We start from the raw sequence: 17,923 nt of genomic DNA on the forward strand, positions 1-17,923 counted from the left end.
GAGCCTAATGCACATTCCAGGATGATCTTCTCCTTGTATGTAGTCAGATTTTTCATTGGAAAAGGAGGACTAAGAATCAACCAAACTGTACATATCAAAACTTGGATTAATGTGAGAGACACAACAGTCAGTCTTTGTTGTGGAGGCCCAAACCATTTCATGACATTACTACCAGGAAGTGTAGCTTTGAAGGCCATTAAAACCACCACAGTTTTCCCAAGAACACAGGAAATGCAGAGAACAAAAATGATACCAAAAGCTGTGTGTCGCAGCATGCAGGACCTTTTAGAGGGAGCTCCAATGAAAGTTAATGAACATAAAAAACATAGAGTCAGAGAGAAGAGCAGCAGGAAGCTCAGCTCAGAGTTGTTGGCTCTGACAATTGGAGTTGTTCTGGTATGAAAGAAAATAACTGCTGTTATGACGGCCAGACAGGTCCCCATTATAGAGAAAGCAGCCAGAATGATTGACAGGACTTCATCAAAAGACAGGAATTCCACAGGTTTGGGGAAACAATAATCGTTTTCTGCTTTAGGCCAGTATTCACTGGGACATGGCAAGCAATCAGGTGAATCTGAAAATGTAGTTCAAATCAGACTATTAGCTGTCTAGTAATAAATTATGTGCACCGAATAACAAAGTTTTAAAGTAATATATAATACAAGAAATGGAATTATACATGCAAAACATTTGATGTTACCTGTCATATTACTGATCTCTCCTTCAGGACATGGTATACAATCATAGCAGCAGATGGGTTTTCCTTTCTGCAACACTTTATGTGTTCCTGGAGGACAACTCTCAGAGCACACTGACACTGGAACCTGTCACAAACACATATACAACTCTTTTTTTATATGAAGCATTTAAGCCTTTATTGCCTAATCACTGTCAGTTGCTTGTTTACTTGTGTTTCTCCCTGCACCCAGGTTATGTTTTTGTTGATTTGAAACTCCTGTCCTTTTGGCAGTGATGCATCATAGTATCCAACTGCTACCACTTCAATAACTCCTCTCTCGCTCTTCTGCCAGTTGACGAGTTCATAAAAAGCCACTGGATCCCCATTAGCATCAAATGACACAGGATAACCATTTTGGGAAAAGTTTACTTTTTTCAGTTGTGATAAAACCTATTTATTTTAAGAAATTTAAAGTAAACAATTGCTCATTCAAAATAGGTTTTAAAGCTATATGATCACAGATTTTTATTTTTTTTTTCTGACCTGTTTGGACTCCAGTCTGATATTTTTATCACACTGAATGGTGAGATTTGTTCTCTGACACAATGCGTTGTGAATGGCATGAGCTATTGCATAAACAGCCTTGTACACCATGTTTGTCATTCTTAACTGGAATATATTGGTGTACGAGTTTTTGAGAGTTTTTATGTCTTCAGTTCCATCGCACATTCTCCTGTTTGAAATGGCTTCTAAAGACACACAAAGACATAAACAGAATGTTTTTTTCTTTCAGAGGTAAACTGCAATAATAATTCTCATTCCATGTACAGAGAGATGTAGGTTTGCTCATAACGCTAAATGCACTATTGAAACACTGATCTGATATTGGCGACATGTTATATTTACTTTGTAAATCCAAAACTGAGAATTGTACGATTTTTCAAAAATGTAGCAACTCTCAATATTTTATGGACATTTTCTGTGCAGTTGTAAATAGAATAAAATCACAGTTTATTCCTCCATCCATCCATCCATTTTCTTTACCCGCTTATTCCATTTTGGGTCACGGGGGTCACCGGTGCCCATGTCCAGCAATCACTGTGCAAGGGGCGGGGTACACCCTGGACGGGTCACAGGTCCATCACAGGGCCACATAGAGACAAACGAGACGACAAACAACCATTCACTCTCTCACTCACACCTAGGGACAATTTAGAGTTACCAATCAGCCTAACATGCATGTTTTTGGTCTGTGGGAGGAAACCGGAGTACCCGGAGAAAACCCACGCATGCACGGAGAGAACATGCAAACTCCACCCAGAAAGGCTCCTGGACCAGGGTTCGAACCAAGGACCTGCTCGCTGAGGGGCAGCAGCTCTACCAGTTGCGCCACCGTTCTGCCCCACTGTTTATTCAATGATAATTAAATTTATAATTGCAAATTTGCCATATCAGAAACTGATAGGAACAAAATAAGTGGAAGGAAAGCAAAGAACAATAGAAAAAAAAATCCATACATTTTTCTCACTTTTTGTCAATGTGCAGTTAAATGCATCCTCCCAGAACTCAGTGAGCACTGAGGAGGCAGCTACTTCAGTGGGAGAGAGATCCAGCAGGAAATCTCTTAGACCTGGAATAAATGATTGCTGAATGGCAACTCCAATGGACCCTTCACAGAAGCTGTAACTCGTAAAGAACGAGTCAGTTATCCAGCCTTCACTTCCGATCCACTGACGAGGTGGAGGAGGGTTTCGAGCCAGTTCCTCCAACAAGACCCTCATATCTGAACTATCTATAAATGCCACAACAACCATTGCTGTTGAACTAAAGAGACAAAAAGAAGCATTAAGTTATACTAACCAAAACTAAATACTTGATATGCATGTTTTATGTGGGCTACATTAAAGAAAAGCACATAAAACCATAACTGGTGGTGTTTAATGTATCTTGACTTTACTTTAATATATATTAAAAAAAACATATTGAAAGTTTTTTATTGGATAATTATTATTTAAACTAACTGAAGACTAAATACTTTTAGATATGTTTTGTGTTGCAAACAATAACAACAATAGGACAACAATCTGATGCCTGTGTTCCACCTCATGTGCCACATGTGATGTGAATGACAATAAAGAACCTTCAACCTTGAATAGCAAAGTCAGAAAATTAGAAAACCTGCGGATTACATCTGCCACTTTCTGGATCTTCCTATGGGAGTTGGTCTTATCAAAGGATTCAGAGTACTCCACACAGATTCCATCTTTCTTTGCTGCAGCAAGAAAAGATGCCATTCCGTTATTTCCATAATCTGAGTCGGAGCGGACAGCACCTATCCAAGTCCAGCCAAAGTGTTTCACCAGTTTGGCCAGAGCATCAGCTTGGAACTGATCACTGGGAATTGTTCTGAAAAATGTTGGATACTGCTGCTTATTAGAAAGGCAGGCACAAGAGGCAGAATGGCTCACCTAGAATGATTAAAAAAAAAGAACAATGTAGCTTCAACAGACAAAGAACAAACTTTTCAAATCAGTAGGTACGTTTTTACAGTTTAATTTGTAACAAATTCAAATAATTTACTTGAGGAAAATGAAAGGGCCCAAAGATGCGTGACATGCTGATGGATGGCGTTGATCCAGTCTCACCCACAGCTGCCATCACAACACCAGATTGGGAACAATTACTGTCTTTGTAAAAAATATGATCGTGGCCATTTGACAGATGAAATGCTATGTGCACAGCCACAGGCACTGAAGCACACGAGTCATAGATCTGGTATCCAAGTCTGATGCCCGGCAGGAGTTCTGTGCTGTTGTTTATCTCCTCGAGGGCAAAGATCATTGTGCGAGAGAAATGCAGTTGTGGGGCAAGAAGGCTACACAAATCAATGAGTTGAGGGCTGGTTTAGAGAGCTCATTTAGATAGAAAATAATAAAACTTTGAGACAAATCAGCAAATGGAGAAAATAAGTAAATACACAGAGATGGGCACAAAAACAAGAAAGTTTAAAACTGGTACATAAAATTTGTTTATTTTGCAATTCAATTTAGACTAATGTAAATTCTATTTGGCCCTAATGACAAAATTTAAATTAAAAAGTAAAATAAAATATCAGTACAAAATTCAATATAACTACAATTTTAAGATTTTCTTTTTAATAGAAACTCCAGTGTTTGCTGCTATAAAGTCACCAAGTCAAGATTTATTTATAAAGCACATTTCAAACAGTTACCAAAAGTGCTTAACAAAAAGATCACAGCATCAAATAATAATTAAAAAAAAGATATAATTACAGCATCAGGAATAAAAACATAAAAACACAATCTGAAACAATGAAATACTAAATCAGATCACCCTGTGTTAAATGTCAGGAATAAAAACAAAAAAGCATAAACACAAAAAGAAACAATGAAATACTAAACACACACAAAATATTTATAATTAATATCATTTCTTCCTCTTACTAACCTCCCTGTGCATCTTAGAGGCTCAGGCTTGGTTGTGTAGTTATTAGTCACAGTGAGCAATTTGTAGTGAATGGAAAAAATGCCTCCAATGATTAAATCTCCATGCACTGAGAAAACAGGTTGACAAGCGGTGGTCCAGAGAGTACATTTCATTGATGAAGCTTCAGTGATAACTCTGGCACCAGTCTGAGCTTCTGCAAGTGTAATATTTTGTTCTAGGCCATCCAGAGACCCACACAGAACAACTGACATCAACAAACTCACTGCCATTCTCAGGCTTCTAAACATGGACCTGATCTCCATTTCTCAAGAGTCTTAGTTTGTGTGTGTGTTTGTTCTGATTTATATACCTCTTTTTATTCTTCATTAGAAGAAAAAAAACCGATGGCCTCACAGTTATTTTTTTTAATTATTATTATTATCATTATTAATGACTCATCATTTAAGATCAGGTCTTTAATCAGAGTCAGAGTGTCAGTGTTCCTTTATTTGTCATTTGCACCACATGTGGTACATGTGGTGGAACAAAATTGTGTACACAGGGTCCCAGTTACATCCAGCAATAAAATGTAAAAGAAAAACAGTAATAACATCTAAGATATGAAATAAGAAAAACATTAACTAAAAATACACTAAGCACTAATAGCATGAATACAATACACCGAACAGCAGCACGAACATGAGTCTGTGTGAGCAGATGAGCACGAATGAACACATCAACATGAAACAGATCAGCAGCAACATGATGTGGTTTTTCAGTGATTATCCTGGTTAGATATTCATGAGTCTAACAACTTCAGGGTAGAAGCTGTTCCTCAGTCTAGTGATTCCACACTTAATGCTCCTTAACCTCCTTCCTGAGGGGAGCGGGACAAAAAGTGTGCTGGGTGAGTGGGGTCCTTCATGATGCAGGTGGCCCTCTTCCTGCATCTCGAGGAGTAGATGTCTGCGATGGTGGGGAGGCTGACTCTAACAGACTTATGTGCAGCCTTCACCATTCTCTGCAAAGATTTTCTATCTGCAGCTGTGCAGTGTCTCTGCTAGTGTCTCTGCTACTGCTAAACTGTAACACTGTCTTTTGTATGATTGAGCAAAACTTGCTCATTTTCTTTGATAGACAGTCCTAAGTCCTAAGACAGTGGTGGGCTTTTTTTTCCCCCTTTGTGGCACATACATATCTTGGGCTGCTGTGGTGGGCTTGATCAATAAGCTAAACTTAATCATGCCAAAATATATAGTATAAATGTTCAGGGTTCTCAGTAAGTCCAGGTTCGTTAAACCCCATATCTCTTTTGTAGAAGAGCAGGACAGAAGATGTGAGTAATGACATGGGACATGGGGGCTCTTCCGGGTTTGTGAACATGTCACAGACTGGAGAGACCAGCGCTGTAAACTGTCGACTTTTCCTGCCTTGATTTTAATACATTTGGTAAAACTTAATTGATTTTTCCTTGATTTATTGATATTGTGAGTTGCCACTTCTGAGGGAGATTCGAGTCGGAAGGAGAGACGTGGGCTGGAGGCTGGTTTCCGGGTCCGGTGGCCCGCAGCCAACTCCCGTCTTAACAAGGCTAAGCTGAGGTACTACTCTTTTTCGATCGATTAAACAACTCATACGTGACAAGGGTGGCTCAGTTGGTAGAGATGTTACCACTCAGCGAAAAGGGTACCAGATCAAATCCCAGCCAGGTGCCTTTATTGGTGGAGCATACATGTTCTCTCCATGATGTAAGGGTTTTCTACAGGTACTCTGATTTTCTCGCACAGACCAAAAACATGCATGTTAAATTAACTTGCGACTCTAAATTGTCCATAGGTGTGAGTTAGAGAGTGAATGGTTGTTTGTCTCAGTTGTCTCTATGTGTCCCTGTGATGGACTTGTGACCCATCCAGGGTGTACCCCGCCCCTTGCACAATGATTGCTGGACATGGGCACCGGCGACCCCTGTGACCCAAAATGGAAGAAGCGGGTAAAAAATAATGGATGGATGGATGGAAAATGAAAAATCTAAATGATATTCAGACAAGGATTAATTATCTTTTATCTAGGGCACAATTACTTTGTATTTCTTTGAGCAGGAATTATTTTGATTTTTATATGTGCACAAATTTAGACAAAGTTTAACTATTTGATAAATAGTTTACTTTGGAATTTGGTTGATAGAAGTTATTTAATGTGACCAGATCAAGTCATTTAGGAAATGATTGATCAGGTTGCGTAAGCATAACCAGCAGACCCAGACCCAAAGTCGCATTCATGTCACCAGGTTTCTGCTCATTACCGGGTCAGTTTGCACGAGTTCACTCGTCTTTCCGGGGTTTTGCTGGCCAATCAGACCAGGATGCACCATGTGGAGAGGACAGGACAGGCACTGCCCAATTTAGCCGAAAACCATTGTTTCTTCCTCGGGTTGGTGATGTAGGGGGAAACAATAGAATGTATAATATGTGAGTTATTACTAATTCACATCTTATCAACCTTGAGGTATCACCCTCACAGAAGAGGGAAGGAACTATAAAGCACGGATTTATAATATTATCAGTCTCAATAAATCACCCCAAAACCATGATTATTCTCTTCGAAGTAATATCATAATTACATTTACACACACTTAATTTGTGTTTGGCACTATTTTTGTGATGTTTATTGACATATATGAATATAACAAGTGACAGCAAAATATGTCTTAGTGAAAATATAATTTTGAAAAGGAACAATATAAACTATAATATTTTTTTTTTCCTCCCAGGCTCTCATTGAGGTGGCTGCTTCTGTTTTTTCCTCCCCTGGCCATGGTAAAGCTTCCAAGTCAGTGTGAAGGTCTGGTCCACGCTGTGGGAACTTTGAATCGTCTGGTTTACGAGCTTAACCATAAGGTGGAGGCGATTTATGAGAATCGCAGGCCACCTGCGGCTTCTGGGACTCGTCAGCGTGGTGGGTTCGACCTTGAAGGAGACTCATAGCATGGATCAGTGGAATGGAACCCCACAATTAGGCATTTTCGGAACCAGAACACCCAGATGGACTCAAGGCTGAAGAAAAAAGTTATCTGTCTGCCTGAAGAAAAAACAAGAATCAAGCTTATCTAAATCTGACTCCCGACGGCCTCGGAGACAGGCCAACTATCAATTTATCCTGGGACATGAGTACCCAAGGACAAAAGCTTCATCTATCCCCCCCCCCCCCCCCCCCACCCCACCACCACCCCCCGAGAACGTTCTGTGCAAGCTTATCAGAACTGCTGGCTGGAACAACATCTTCAGAAACTGTGGCTGATCTGAAAAAACGCTCATGGACAAATCTCAACACCTTGATGTCAAATGCAAATGTAATCATGTTTTAATTGTGCTTGCTGGTAGAGTTTTTTGATGTCTCAAATCGTGTCCTGATAGACAAGATGTGAAAGATCTTTTTTTGTAATACCACTATCTACCCTCATGTTTCTACCCCTTTTTCTATCTAAGATTATTATCTGATAAGGATAAAATGGCCGCGCTTTCTACAGTTGCAGCTTCGTGCACTCTGCCCATCTTTCAGACGACTGTACCTACATATTCACGTTGTACCTCGGTGCAATTCCAATAAAGTTTATTCTGATTCTGATTCTTCTGATTCTGATAAATATGGATAACGCAGGGTAACTTTGAGACAAATTAAAAACTTTGGTATATTATGCAATGAGGGGCAAGTTTAACAGAAACTAACAAAATGAAATGAATCCAACGGAAGTCTAACTTGGAAACTTGTCAACTCATTGAAATTGGACTTCTGTTTCTAATATTGAAGGCACCCTGATCACCAGTAAGAAGTATCCGTCCTAAGGAGTTGTAGATTTGTTCAGCCTCTATGTGTAGATATCAGGCAGGACGATGGCTGTGATAGCAAGGTGACATCGGAGCTGAATAATTCCAAATTTTTCCTCAGAGTTCTATTTTTCCTCAGAGTTCTAGAAAGAAGAGCAGCTCCAACCAAAGTGAGATGAAATCTATATCTCTGCATCAGACCGAATTTTCCCCAAAAAGCTCTCCAGTTTTTTATGTAGCCCACATTGTTTTCAGGTCATCTGGACAGCCAGTGGTTGATTGACAACATATGACTAAACATGTTGTCCCTGGTCAGGTTGGGGAGGGGACCAAAGAAAACTATGAAGTCATACATACTTTTTGCGAAGTTACACATCAAAGCAACAATCATTATAGTGACCTTTGATTGGCTTAACTGGGTGTCAATTCTGCTGACATGAATAACAATCTTACTGAATTTAGCCTGAGCCTTAGTCAGCAGTTTCAGATAGTATTCAATGTCGTCCAATTCGGCCCCTGGAATGCATTTTAACTAAGGTCGCTGGAGTCCCTAAAGCCACATTATGGACTATGGAGTTGCCAATAACCAGGGTCTGCTTCTCAGCAGGTGTGTGAGTAAGGAAAATTGATTAGAAATGTGAATGGGTCAATGGTGAACTGGGGCTTAGCATTAACACTACGCTTACTCCAGACCGTCGCCTAGCCGGTCTGGGGTCCTGGCTGCTCGGGGTCTGCTGGAGGACCACTAATGGGAGCTAGTCTCAGTGGCTCCTGTAAAGTAGAACTATGCAAAAGACAGATAAATCTAGAAAAAAAAAAAAAAAGATTCCTCAAGCAAACACATTACTCTAGCTTCCAGCAGAGAAAACAGGAAGTGACACAATGTGCTGTACTGTGAACATCTTCAAGTCCTCAGAAATAAAGATTTAATTATAATTAACCATTTACTTTCTACACGTGACCCAAAATGGAATAAGCGGGTAAAGATAATGGATGGATGGGTTTCCTTTCTACATGCAAAATGCTATTTTCAAAAATTGAATTATAATGAAATGAACCAATACAAAATAGTTGTTGTGGTTTTAAATTCAAAGATTTTATTTATTATGTAGAGTAAATGGCAGCATGTTGGCGCAACTGGTAGAACTACCACCTCTCAGGGAGCAGGTCCCTGGTTCAAATCCTGGTCCAGGGTCCTCTCTGGGTGGAGTATGCATGTTCTCTCCGTGCATGCATGGGTTTTCTCCGGGTACTCTGGTTTCATCCCACAGACCAAAAACATGCATATTAGGCTGATTTGTAGCTCTAAATTGTCCCTAGGTGTGTGTGAGAGAGTGAATGGTGTTTGTTTTGTTTGCCTTTATGTGTCCCTGTGATGGACTGGAAACCTGTCCAGGGTGTACCCCGCAACTAGCACAGTGATTGCTGGACACTGGTGAACCATGTGACCCAAAATGGAAGAAGTGGATAAAAGATAATGGATGGATGGATGTAGAGAATATTGGAAATTGTCAGAGAAGCTATAAAATTAATTTGGATAGCATTACAGAACATTAAAGGAAAAATATATATATAAACTCAAAAAAGACAAAGGAAACAGTTTGAATTGGATTCCATGCCGCAAAAAAAAAAAAAAAAGAAAGGAAAAGCTGATGTTCCCTTAACTATAAAGAATCCCATCACTAAAAAAATGCAGAAAATTCCCCAAAAAAATGTAAATTGGTAAAGTATTATTGCAGATGAGAGCTTTTAATGTTGTTTTCAAAACTGTGAAAGCTTACAATTAATTTTTGTTCATCAAATGTCTTTTGGAGTTCTTTTCTGGCTGAAAAATTATGATGAAACACTTTGGAGCAAATACACAGAGTATCAGTCCAAAACTGGAGGCCAGAATAGCAAATATCTCCACAGCCACAGTAAACTTTCCAGGAGAGCTGACGTATGCTGGGATGAAGGTGATCCACACTGCACAGAAGATCAGCATGCTGAAGGTTATCAGCTTGGCTTCATTAAAATTATCAGGTAGTTTTCGAGCTAGAACAGCTAACACAAAGCAAAAAACAGCCAACAGGCCAATGTATCCGAGCACAGCCCAGAAGCCAACAGCAGAGCCTAATGCACATTCCAGGATGATCTTCTCCTTGTATGTCGTCAGATTTTTTACAGGGAATGGAGGGCTGAGTACCAACCAAACAGTACAAATTAAAACTTGAATAAATGTAAGAAACACTACTGTCATTCTTTGTTGTGGAGGCCCAAACCATTTCATGACATTACTACCTGGAAGTGTAGCTTTGAAGGCCATTAGAACTACTAGAGTTTTACCAAGAACACAGGAGATACAGAGAACAAAGGTGATACCAAAAGCTGTGTGCCTCAGCATGCAGGACCACTCAGAGGGAGCTCCAATGAAAGTTAATGAACATAAAAAACACAGAGTCAGAGAGAAGAGCAGCAGGAAGCTCAGCTCAGAGTTGTTGGCTCTGACAACTGGAGTTGTTCTGTGACAAAAGAAAATAACTCCTGTTATGATGGCCAGACAGGCCCCAGTAACAGATAATGCTGCCAGAATGACTGACAGGACTTCATCAAAGGACAGAAACTCTACAGGTTTGGGAAAACAAGCATCTCTTTCTACATTAGGCCAAAATTCTCGTGGACATTGGACACAATTGGGAGAATCTAAAATTGATCAGAAAGATTTATTAGTGCAAATTAAATCTTGAAACAATGAAGCAAACATAAAGTTAAAAATACTAAATTTTGTTTTACCTGTTGTATTACTGATCTCTCCTTCAGGACATGGTATACAATCATAGCAACAGATGGGTTTTCCTTTCTGCAACACTTTCCGAGTTCCTGGAGAACAACTCTTGGAGCACACTGACACTGGAACCTATTATAGAAACAAAGATAATAATTATTTTTGTTATTGCTGTTTTTTAGTGTGTTTGTTTTTGTATGCTGTTCACATAAACCCTTGTGATTTTGATTAGTACGTGTGTGTCATCCTCCAGCCAGTTTATTCCGCCGTTTATACGAAATTCCTGGCCTTTTGGCAGTGATGCATCATAGTATCCTACTGACACCACTTCTATATCTCCACTCTCACTCTTCTGCCAGTTGACCAGTTCATAAAAAGCCACCGGATCTCCATTAACATCAAATGATACAGGATAGCCATTTCGGGAAAAGTTGACTTTTTTCAGTTCTGATAAAACCTAAAAAAATTTTTTAAAGAAAATTAAAGAAGAAAAGAGGTTTTAATGATATATTATCCCAGAAAAAATAATTTTTTGCCTGACCTGTTTGGACTCCAGTCTGAAGTGTTTATCACACTGGGTGGTGACATTTGTTTTCTGACACACTGCATTGTGAATAGCGTGAGCAATTGCATAAACAGCCTTGTACACTAGGTTAGTAATTGTTAATTCAGTGTATGAGTTTTTGAGCATTTTCATGTTTTCAGTTCCATTGCATAGTCTCTTGTGTGAACCAGCTTCTATAAATACAGAAAGACAGAGGTAGCATATTTACTACATAAATAATAAATTCACACATCCCAGATGTTACCTACAGATAGTTGTAGGTTTATACATATTCATAAACAGACAACTGAAACTTCAAACTGATTCATGTGATTTTATTGTCACCTTGAGGCTTGAAGAAACATGTGATATATAGTTGATTGCTCTGACAATGAGAATGCCGTGTTTTTGAGCAATTGCTAGGTTGAAATATCAGGTGAACAAATGACAGTGATTTTTGTGAAGGCATAGTGGGTGGTCATTATGTGATGGGAATAAGAAGAAATAAACTTAACAAAAAGGCTTACCTTTTGTCAATGTACAGTTGAATGCATCCTCCCAGAACTCAGTGAGCACAGAGGAGGCAGCAACTTCAGTAGGAGAGAGATCCAGCAGAAAATATGTCAGTCCTGGTATAAGAAATTGTTCCAAAGCTACTCCAATGGCTCCAGCACAGAAAGCAAAGTCCATCAACTCTGGGTCTGTGATCCAGCCCTCACTTCCTATCCACTGACGGAGTGGTATAGGCTCACGAGCCAGCTCCTCTAAAAGGAGCCTCATTTCTGTAGTATCCATAAATGCAACAACAACCTTTGCTGTTGACCTGGAGGGACAATAAACAGCATTTCAGTAATACAATGCAAGATTTTCCATTCTGATTTTTGACATATAGTTGTGTACAAACATATATAATATGTTACATAAATAATGAATTTTAACCTGCGGATAACATCTGCCACTCTTTGGATCTTGCTTTGAGGGTCAGTCCAATAGAAGGATTCAGAGTACTCCACACAGATCCCCTCTCTCTGAGCTGCAGCAAGAAAAGATGCCATACCATAATTTCCATAATCTGAGTCAGAGCGGACAGCACCTATCCAAGTCCAGCCAAAGTGTTTCACCAGCTTGGCAAGAGCATCAGCTTGGAACTGATCACTGGGAATTGTTCTGAAAAAAGTGGGAAACTGCTTCTTATCTGACAGGCAGGCACAAGAGGCAGAGTGGCTCACCTAGAGCAAGAACAATAACATAGCTTTAATGAAAAATATTCAAATATAGCAGGTAGATTTCATAATTTTAGTCAATAAAAAAACAGTAATTTACTTGAGGAATAAGAAAGGATCCAATGATTCGCGAAATGCTAATAGATGGTGTTGATCCAGATTCTCCAACTACAGCCGTCACAACACCAGATTGAGAACAGTTGTCGTCTTTGTAAAACAATGGGTCGTGGCCATTTGACAGCTGAAAGGCCACATGCACAGCCACAGGCACTGAAGCACATGAGTCATAGATATGATATCCAAGTTTGATGCCTGGCAGCAACTCTGTGCTGTTGTTTATCTCCTCGAGGGCAAAGATCATTGTGCGAGAGAAATGCAGTTGTGGGATAATAAGGCTGCACAGAAAAAATCAGTTAAATAAATACCAAAACAATTTATAAGTGAAACAAAAGCATAAATTCTAAAATAGAACAAAAAAGCAGATTACGAATGAATATTTAAATATGAACTGCAAAACTTATTTTTAACATTTGCAGTTATAAACACAAAAGACTGTACAGAGTTGTTCTAACAGTAAATAAAATAAAATAGAATAACTTTTCCTAATCGCAAACATTTTTTGCAACAAATTACACATTTTCTGTTAAAAACATCATATCTTAACATTTCTTTCCATAATGCTTTCCTTGTACTAACCTCCCTGTGCATTTTAAGGACTCAGGCTTGGTGGTGTACTGATAAATCACAGTGTAAATGTTGTAGTGAAATGTAAAAACACCTCCAATAACAAAGTCACCATCCATTGAGAATGCAGGCAAACGAGGAGTACTCTGAAGGGTGCATTTAACTGATGAATCCTCAGTACTGACACCAGCAGTAGACAGAACCTCTATAGGCTCAATCCCCTGTTTCAGATCATCCAGAGACCCACCCAAGACAACAATTAACATCAGCTCCAACAAACTCGCTGTTATTCTCAGACCAATGAAGAGAGATATGAGCTCCATATCTCTACAGTCTGTAATTGAGTGTTCATGTGAATTTTTTAGTTTATGTACCTCCTAGTCACGTGATTTTTCCCCAGACATAAGATGCATTCAACCTGTGATTCTTCATTTTGTCCATCATTTATACTTTGTCTTTTTACTTTTCTTATCTAAAAAAATTCAAGATTCTGAGTGTATCTTTTTTGCTCTCTCTCTCTCTCTCTCTCTCTCTCTCTCTCTCTCTCTCTCTCTCTATCTCTCTCTCTCTCTCTCTCTCTCTCTCTCTCTCTCTCTCTCTCTCTCTCTCTCTCTTTCTCTCTCTCTCTCTCTCTCTCTCTCTCTCTCTCTCTCTCTCTCTCTTACTCTTTCACACACACACACACACACACACACACAAACACACACACACACACTCACACACACACATCAGAATTCTGATTGTTCTTATCCTTGTAGATGAACAGATGCTCAGATATATTCATCGATTAACACGGATTCCTCATTTTTCTGGACTGAATAAAACGTGCATTGAATTTAAGGAAATGCAAACGTGAGACGTCATTTATATTTGACCCATCAAAATGAATGCGGTCATTTATTTACAGAATCAAAGTTTAACATCAAACATTTACATTAATTTGGCAAATTATGAAAATAACAACATAAGCAATCAATCAGGAAAAATCATACGGCCATGATTTTTCCGTTGCTTCACCACAGACATTTATGAAACTGTACAATTATGATCTTTTACCCACACGGATGTGGATGAGCACTTTACACAGACATTTCTAAATATCTGGAAGAATTTCTACTTGATAGAAAGTTTAAAGATGGGAAAGAAGTTTAGAGGGAGTAAAGATGGTATGGGAGGGGAAGTGTTCACCAGAATTGACACTCTCCGTCAGAACCCAGCTCTCCCCGGTACGCTTGGTAGGAAACTTGACTCGTTACCTTTCTGAAGGTAATCAGCAGATATGGAGCTCCGTTAACGCTACCTGTCCAGCGTCTCCTTAGGATGCTGTGAATCGTCAGAAGTAGTGGCGAGTGAAAATATTATAATCCCATGGAACTCGGAAGAGCTCTGTTGTCATGTCAGGATCATCCCTTCTCCCAGAACTGGGCTTAACCGAACAGAACTGTCCCAGAACTGTTCTAGCACCATCCCAGAACTTCTCCAGAGCTTCGAACTGAACCCAACAGAACCTGAGTAGACCAGGAAGTACCGACATTTTAAAGATCTCTCTCCCGGTTCACTTTTGGGAGTAATCCCATTGGTCAGAAACAACCAGACGGGGTGTGTTTTGTGACGTAAGAGGTTAGAAGACAGCAAGAATTGTTATGGAAAGATCAGAAATGTAAAATCAATGTTCTCACAGACAGAGAGAGTTTTGTTTTGGCGCGTTTCAGAAACAGGTGCAAAAACCTCTATATTTATGTCTGAGAGGATTCTAAAAACATGACAGTTCGTTCTAACAACTTGTTCTGCGTTTGACTCCAACCTTGGACCAACTTACACTTGCTCATTCAAAAGCAGAAATCAGAAAAGGCATAATTACTCTGTAACAGCTTTCAACATGAATTCTAACTTTGCATGAGAAAAAATCATTACACAGTTAATAAAATTGATTAGTTCACTGCAACATCTAAAATGGTTTGAACTAAGACATTTTGATTATCAACATTTGTAAAACAGTAATGATAATAAAAAAGAGAGTGTTCTTTCACATGAATCTTCAAGAGAGAAAGTCTCAGGATGGGTGAACCTGCATTTCTGGATTCAAATCAATGAAATGACAGTTCCTGTCCCACAAGGTTCTTAAGGTCAAGATTTTTGACCTTAGACTTAGTTTTTGACATGGGCCTAGTCCACTACATCCTAAACCTTCCCCAATTCATACCTTAGTCCTAAGCCTAACCCCTAACTCACGAGACTTCTCCTTATGGGGAACAGGCTTTTTTCCCCATAAGGAGAGTTGGTCTTCACAATGTAACTTGAAACAAAACCACACACACACACACACATATCTATATAAATATATATATATATATATAAACACATATATATATATATATATATATATATATATATATATATGTATATATATATATATAATAAAATGTACTTTATATATTCAATCATAAAATATACATTATCTGTATATATATGGTAAATGGACAGCCGTTATATATCGCTTTTCTATCTTATCAAGATACTCAAAGTACTTTACACTACAACCTGTGCCTCATTTACCCATTCATACAGCACTCTACTATACATATACAAAGAATAATCAGTGCTTTATCACATTCATACACCGATGGGACACACAATGGAGGTAATGAAGGGTTCAGTGTCTTGCCCAGCGACACTTGGGCATGTGACCACTGATGGAATCGAATTTCCAGCCAGCTCATGCATTGGAGGACGACTGCTCTAACCACTCAACCACCCCCTCCAACATGTCAGATTAGGGTCCACTGCAAGCAGAAACAGGGGAAGCATTTAATGCGCTTTGATGGCCATGAAAGGACAAACACCCCCTCAGCTTCAATCATTTGCCCCCGTTACTCAGCCGCACGCATCCGCTGACCGTTAATAACTATATAAGCAGTCAAAGCTTAATTAAAAATGTCCGGGGGCTGGACCTGTAATTCTGTAATTACTGTTAATTTGTCCGATTGGGTGGGGTTCGGAAATGATGGCTGCGGGCTAGGGCCAGGTCGGGTCAGATTTTTTGGACCCACATGCAACTACTTGGCCCACAGTTCTATCTTCATAAATAAAGTGTATTCTACTTATGACATTCAAACTACATTAGACTAAGCTGAGGTGCTACTCTTTTTCAATTGATTAAACAATTCATAGGTGGCAGGGTGGCTCAGATAGTATAGATGTTATTGCTCAGCGAGAAGGTTATCGTATCAAATCCCAGCCAGGCACCTTTCTGGATGGAGTTTGCATGTTCTCTCCACGAAGTATGGGTTTTCTACGGGTATTCTGGTTTCCTTGCACAGACCAAAAACATACATGTTAGACTAACTTGCAACTCTAAATTGTCCATAGGTATGAGTGAGAGTGAATGGTTGTTTGTCTCGTTTGTCTCTATGTGTCCCTGTGATGTACTGGAGACCAGTCCAAGTTGTAACCTGCTTCTTGCACAGTGACTGCTGGACATGGGCACCAGTGACCCATGTGACCCAAAAAGGAAGACGCAGGTAAAGATAGTAGATGGGATGGATAGATGGATTAATCGAACAAAGAATCATCAACAATAATAAACAAATTGAACAACAAAAATAATAAAGGTTAATAATTTGGAGATAATGAACCATCTACAGTAAATGGTAATCAGACAAGGATTAATTCTCTTTAATCTAGGACACAGTTAATTCTTTGAGCAGTAATTATTTTGGTTTTTATATGTGCACAAATTTAGACACAATTTAACTATTTGATAAATAGTTTACTTTGGAATTTGGTTGATAGAAGTTATTTAATATGACCAGATCAAGTAATTTAGGAAATGATTCATCAGGTTGCATAAGCATATCCAGCAGACCCAGACCCAAAGTTGCATTCATGTCACCAGGTTTCTGCTCATTACCAGGTCAGTTTGCGCGAGTTCACTCGTCTTTCCAGGGTTTTGCTGGCCAATCAGACCAGGATGCACCATGTGGAGAGGACAGGACAGGCACTGCCCAATTTAGCCGAAAGTCATTGTTTCTGCCTCAGGGGTTGGTGATGTATGGGTAGACAGTAGAATAGATAATATGTGAGATATTACTAATTCACAGCTTATCAACCTGGAGCATCACCTTCATAGAAGAGGGAAGAAAATACAGTATAACTCTCTAATTTATAATTTTATATTATCAGTCTCAATAAATCACCCCAAAATCATAAATTCTTCTCTTCGGAGTAATATTAGTTGATAGTAATATTAGTAATATTAGTTAATAGTTGATGTTTTTCTTAGTTCATATCTTAGATGTTATTACTGTTTTTCTTATACATTTTATTGTCGGAAGTAACTGGGACCCCGTGTACATAATTTCGCTCCACCACATGTACCACATGAGGTGCGAATGACAATAAAGAAACTCTGACTCTGACTGACTCTGACTCTGACTCTGATATTATAATTTCATTCACACACTGAATTTGTGTTTGGCACTATTTTTGTGACATTTCTTGGCATATGTGAATATAACAAGTGACAGCAAAATGTCTTAGTGAAAATATAATATTGAAAAGGAACAACATAAATATAAATATGGATAATGCAGGGTAACTTTGAGACAAATTAAAAACTTTGGTCTATTATGCAATGATGGGGCAAGTTTAACGGAAACTAACAAAATGAAATGAATCCAACGGAAGTCTAACTTGGAAACTTGTCAACTCATTGAAATTGGACTTCTGTTTCTAATATTGAAGGCACCTTGATCACCA

General features: G+C 38.9%; 2 protein-coding genes across 2 annotated transcripts in view; both read right to left on the reverse strand.

Annotated features, from left to right (window-relative positions):
• LOC119410918 (extracellular calcium-sensing receptor-like) overlaps nucleotides 1–3,535 on the reverse strand; it is a 9,143-nt gene extending 5,608 nt beyond the window's left edge. Inside the window, exons 1-7 of the mRNA XM_037677840.1 lie at nucleotides 3,260–3,535; nucleotides 2,858–3,147; nucleotides 2,208–2,503; nucleotides 1,223–1,425; nucleotides 908–1,129; nucleotides 701–824; nucleotides 5–574 (exon numbers count right to left, since the gene is read on the reverse strand). Coding sequence (XP_037533768.1) covers nucleotides 5–574; nucleotides 701–824; nucleotides 908–1,129; nucleotides 1,223–1,425; nucleotides 2,208–2,503; nucleotides 2,858–3,147; nucleotides 3,260–3,520 — 1,966 coding nt within the window. The 5' untranslated portion in view covers nucleotides 3,521–3,535. The remainder of the gene's footprint in view (nucleotides 1–4; nucleotides 575–700; nucleotides 825–907; nucleotides 1,130–1,222; nucleotides 1,426–2,207; nucleotides 2,504–2,857; nucleotides 3,148–3,259) is intronic.
• Nucleotides 3,536–9,733: 6,198 nt separating this feature from the next.
• On the reverse strand, nucleotides 9,734–13,299 carry LOC119410677 (extracellular calcium-sensing receptor-like). Its single transcript, XM_037677562.1, has 8 exons — nucleotides 13,178–13,299; nucleotides 12,582–12,876; nucleotides 12,198–12,487; nucleotides 11,786–12,081; nucleotides 11,256–11,452; nucleotides 10,950–11,171; nucleotides 10,723–10,846; nucleotides 9,734–10,632 (listed from the first exon to the last, which is right to left on the reverse strand). The coding sequence occupies exons 1-8, from the start codon at nucleotides 13,282–13,284 to the stop codon at nucleotides 9,734–9,736; spliced, it is 2,430 nt and encodes an 809-aa protein (XP_037533490.1). The 5' UTR covers nucleotides 13,285–13,299.
• Nucleotides 13,300–17,923: the final 4,624 nt, after the last annotated feature.

The sequence above is a fragment of the Nematolebias whitei genome, chromosome 6 (genome assembly GCF_014905685.2).
Source record: "Nematolebias whitei isolate Nwh7 chromosome 6, NemWhi1, whole genome shotgun sequence".
In the NCBI taxonomy this organism is placed as follows: Eukaryota; Metazoa; Chordata; class Actinopteri; order Cyprinodontiformes; family Rivulidae; genus Nematolebias; species Nematolebias whitei.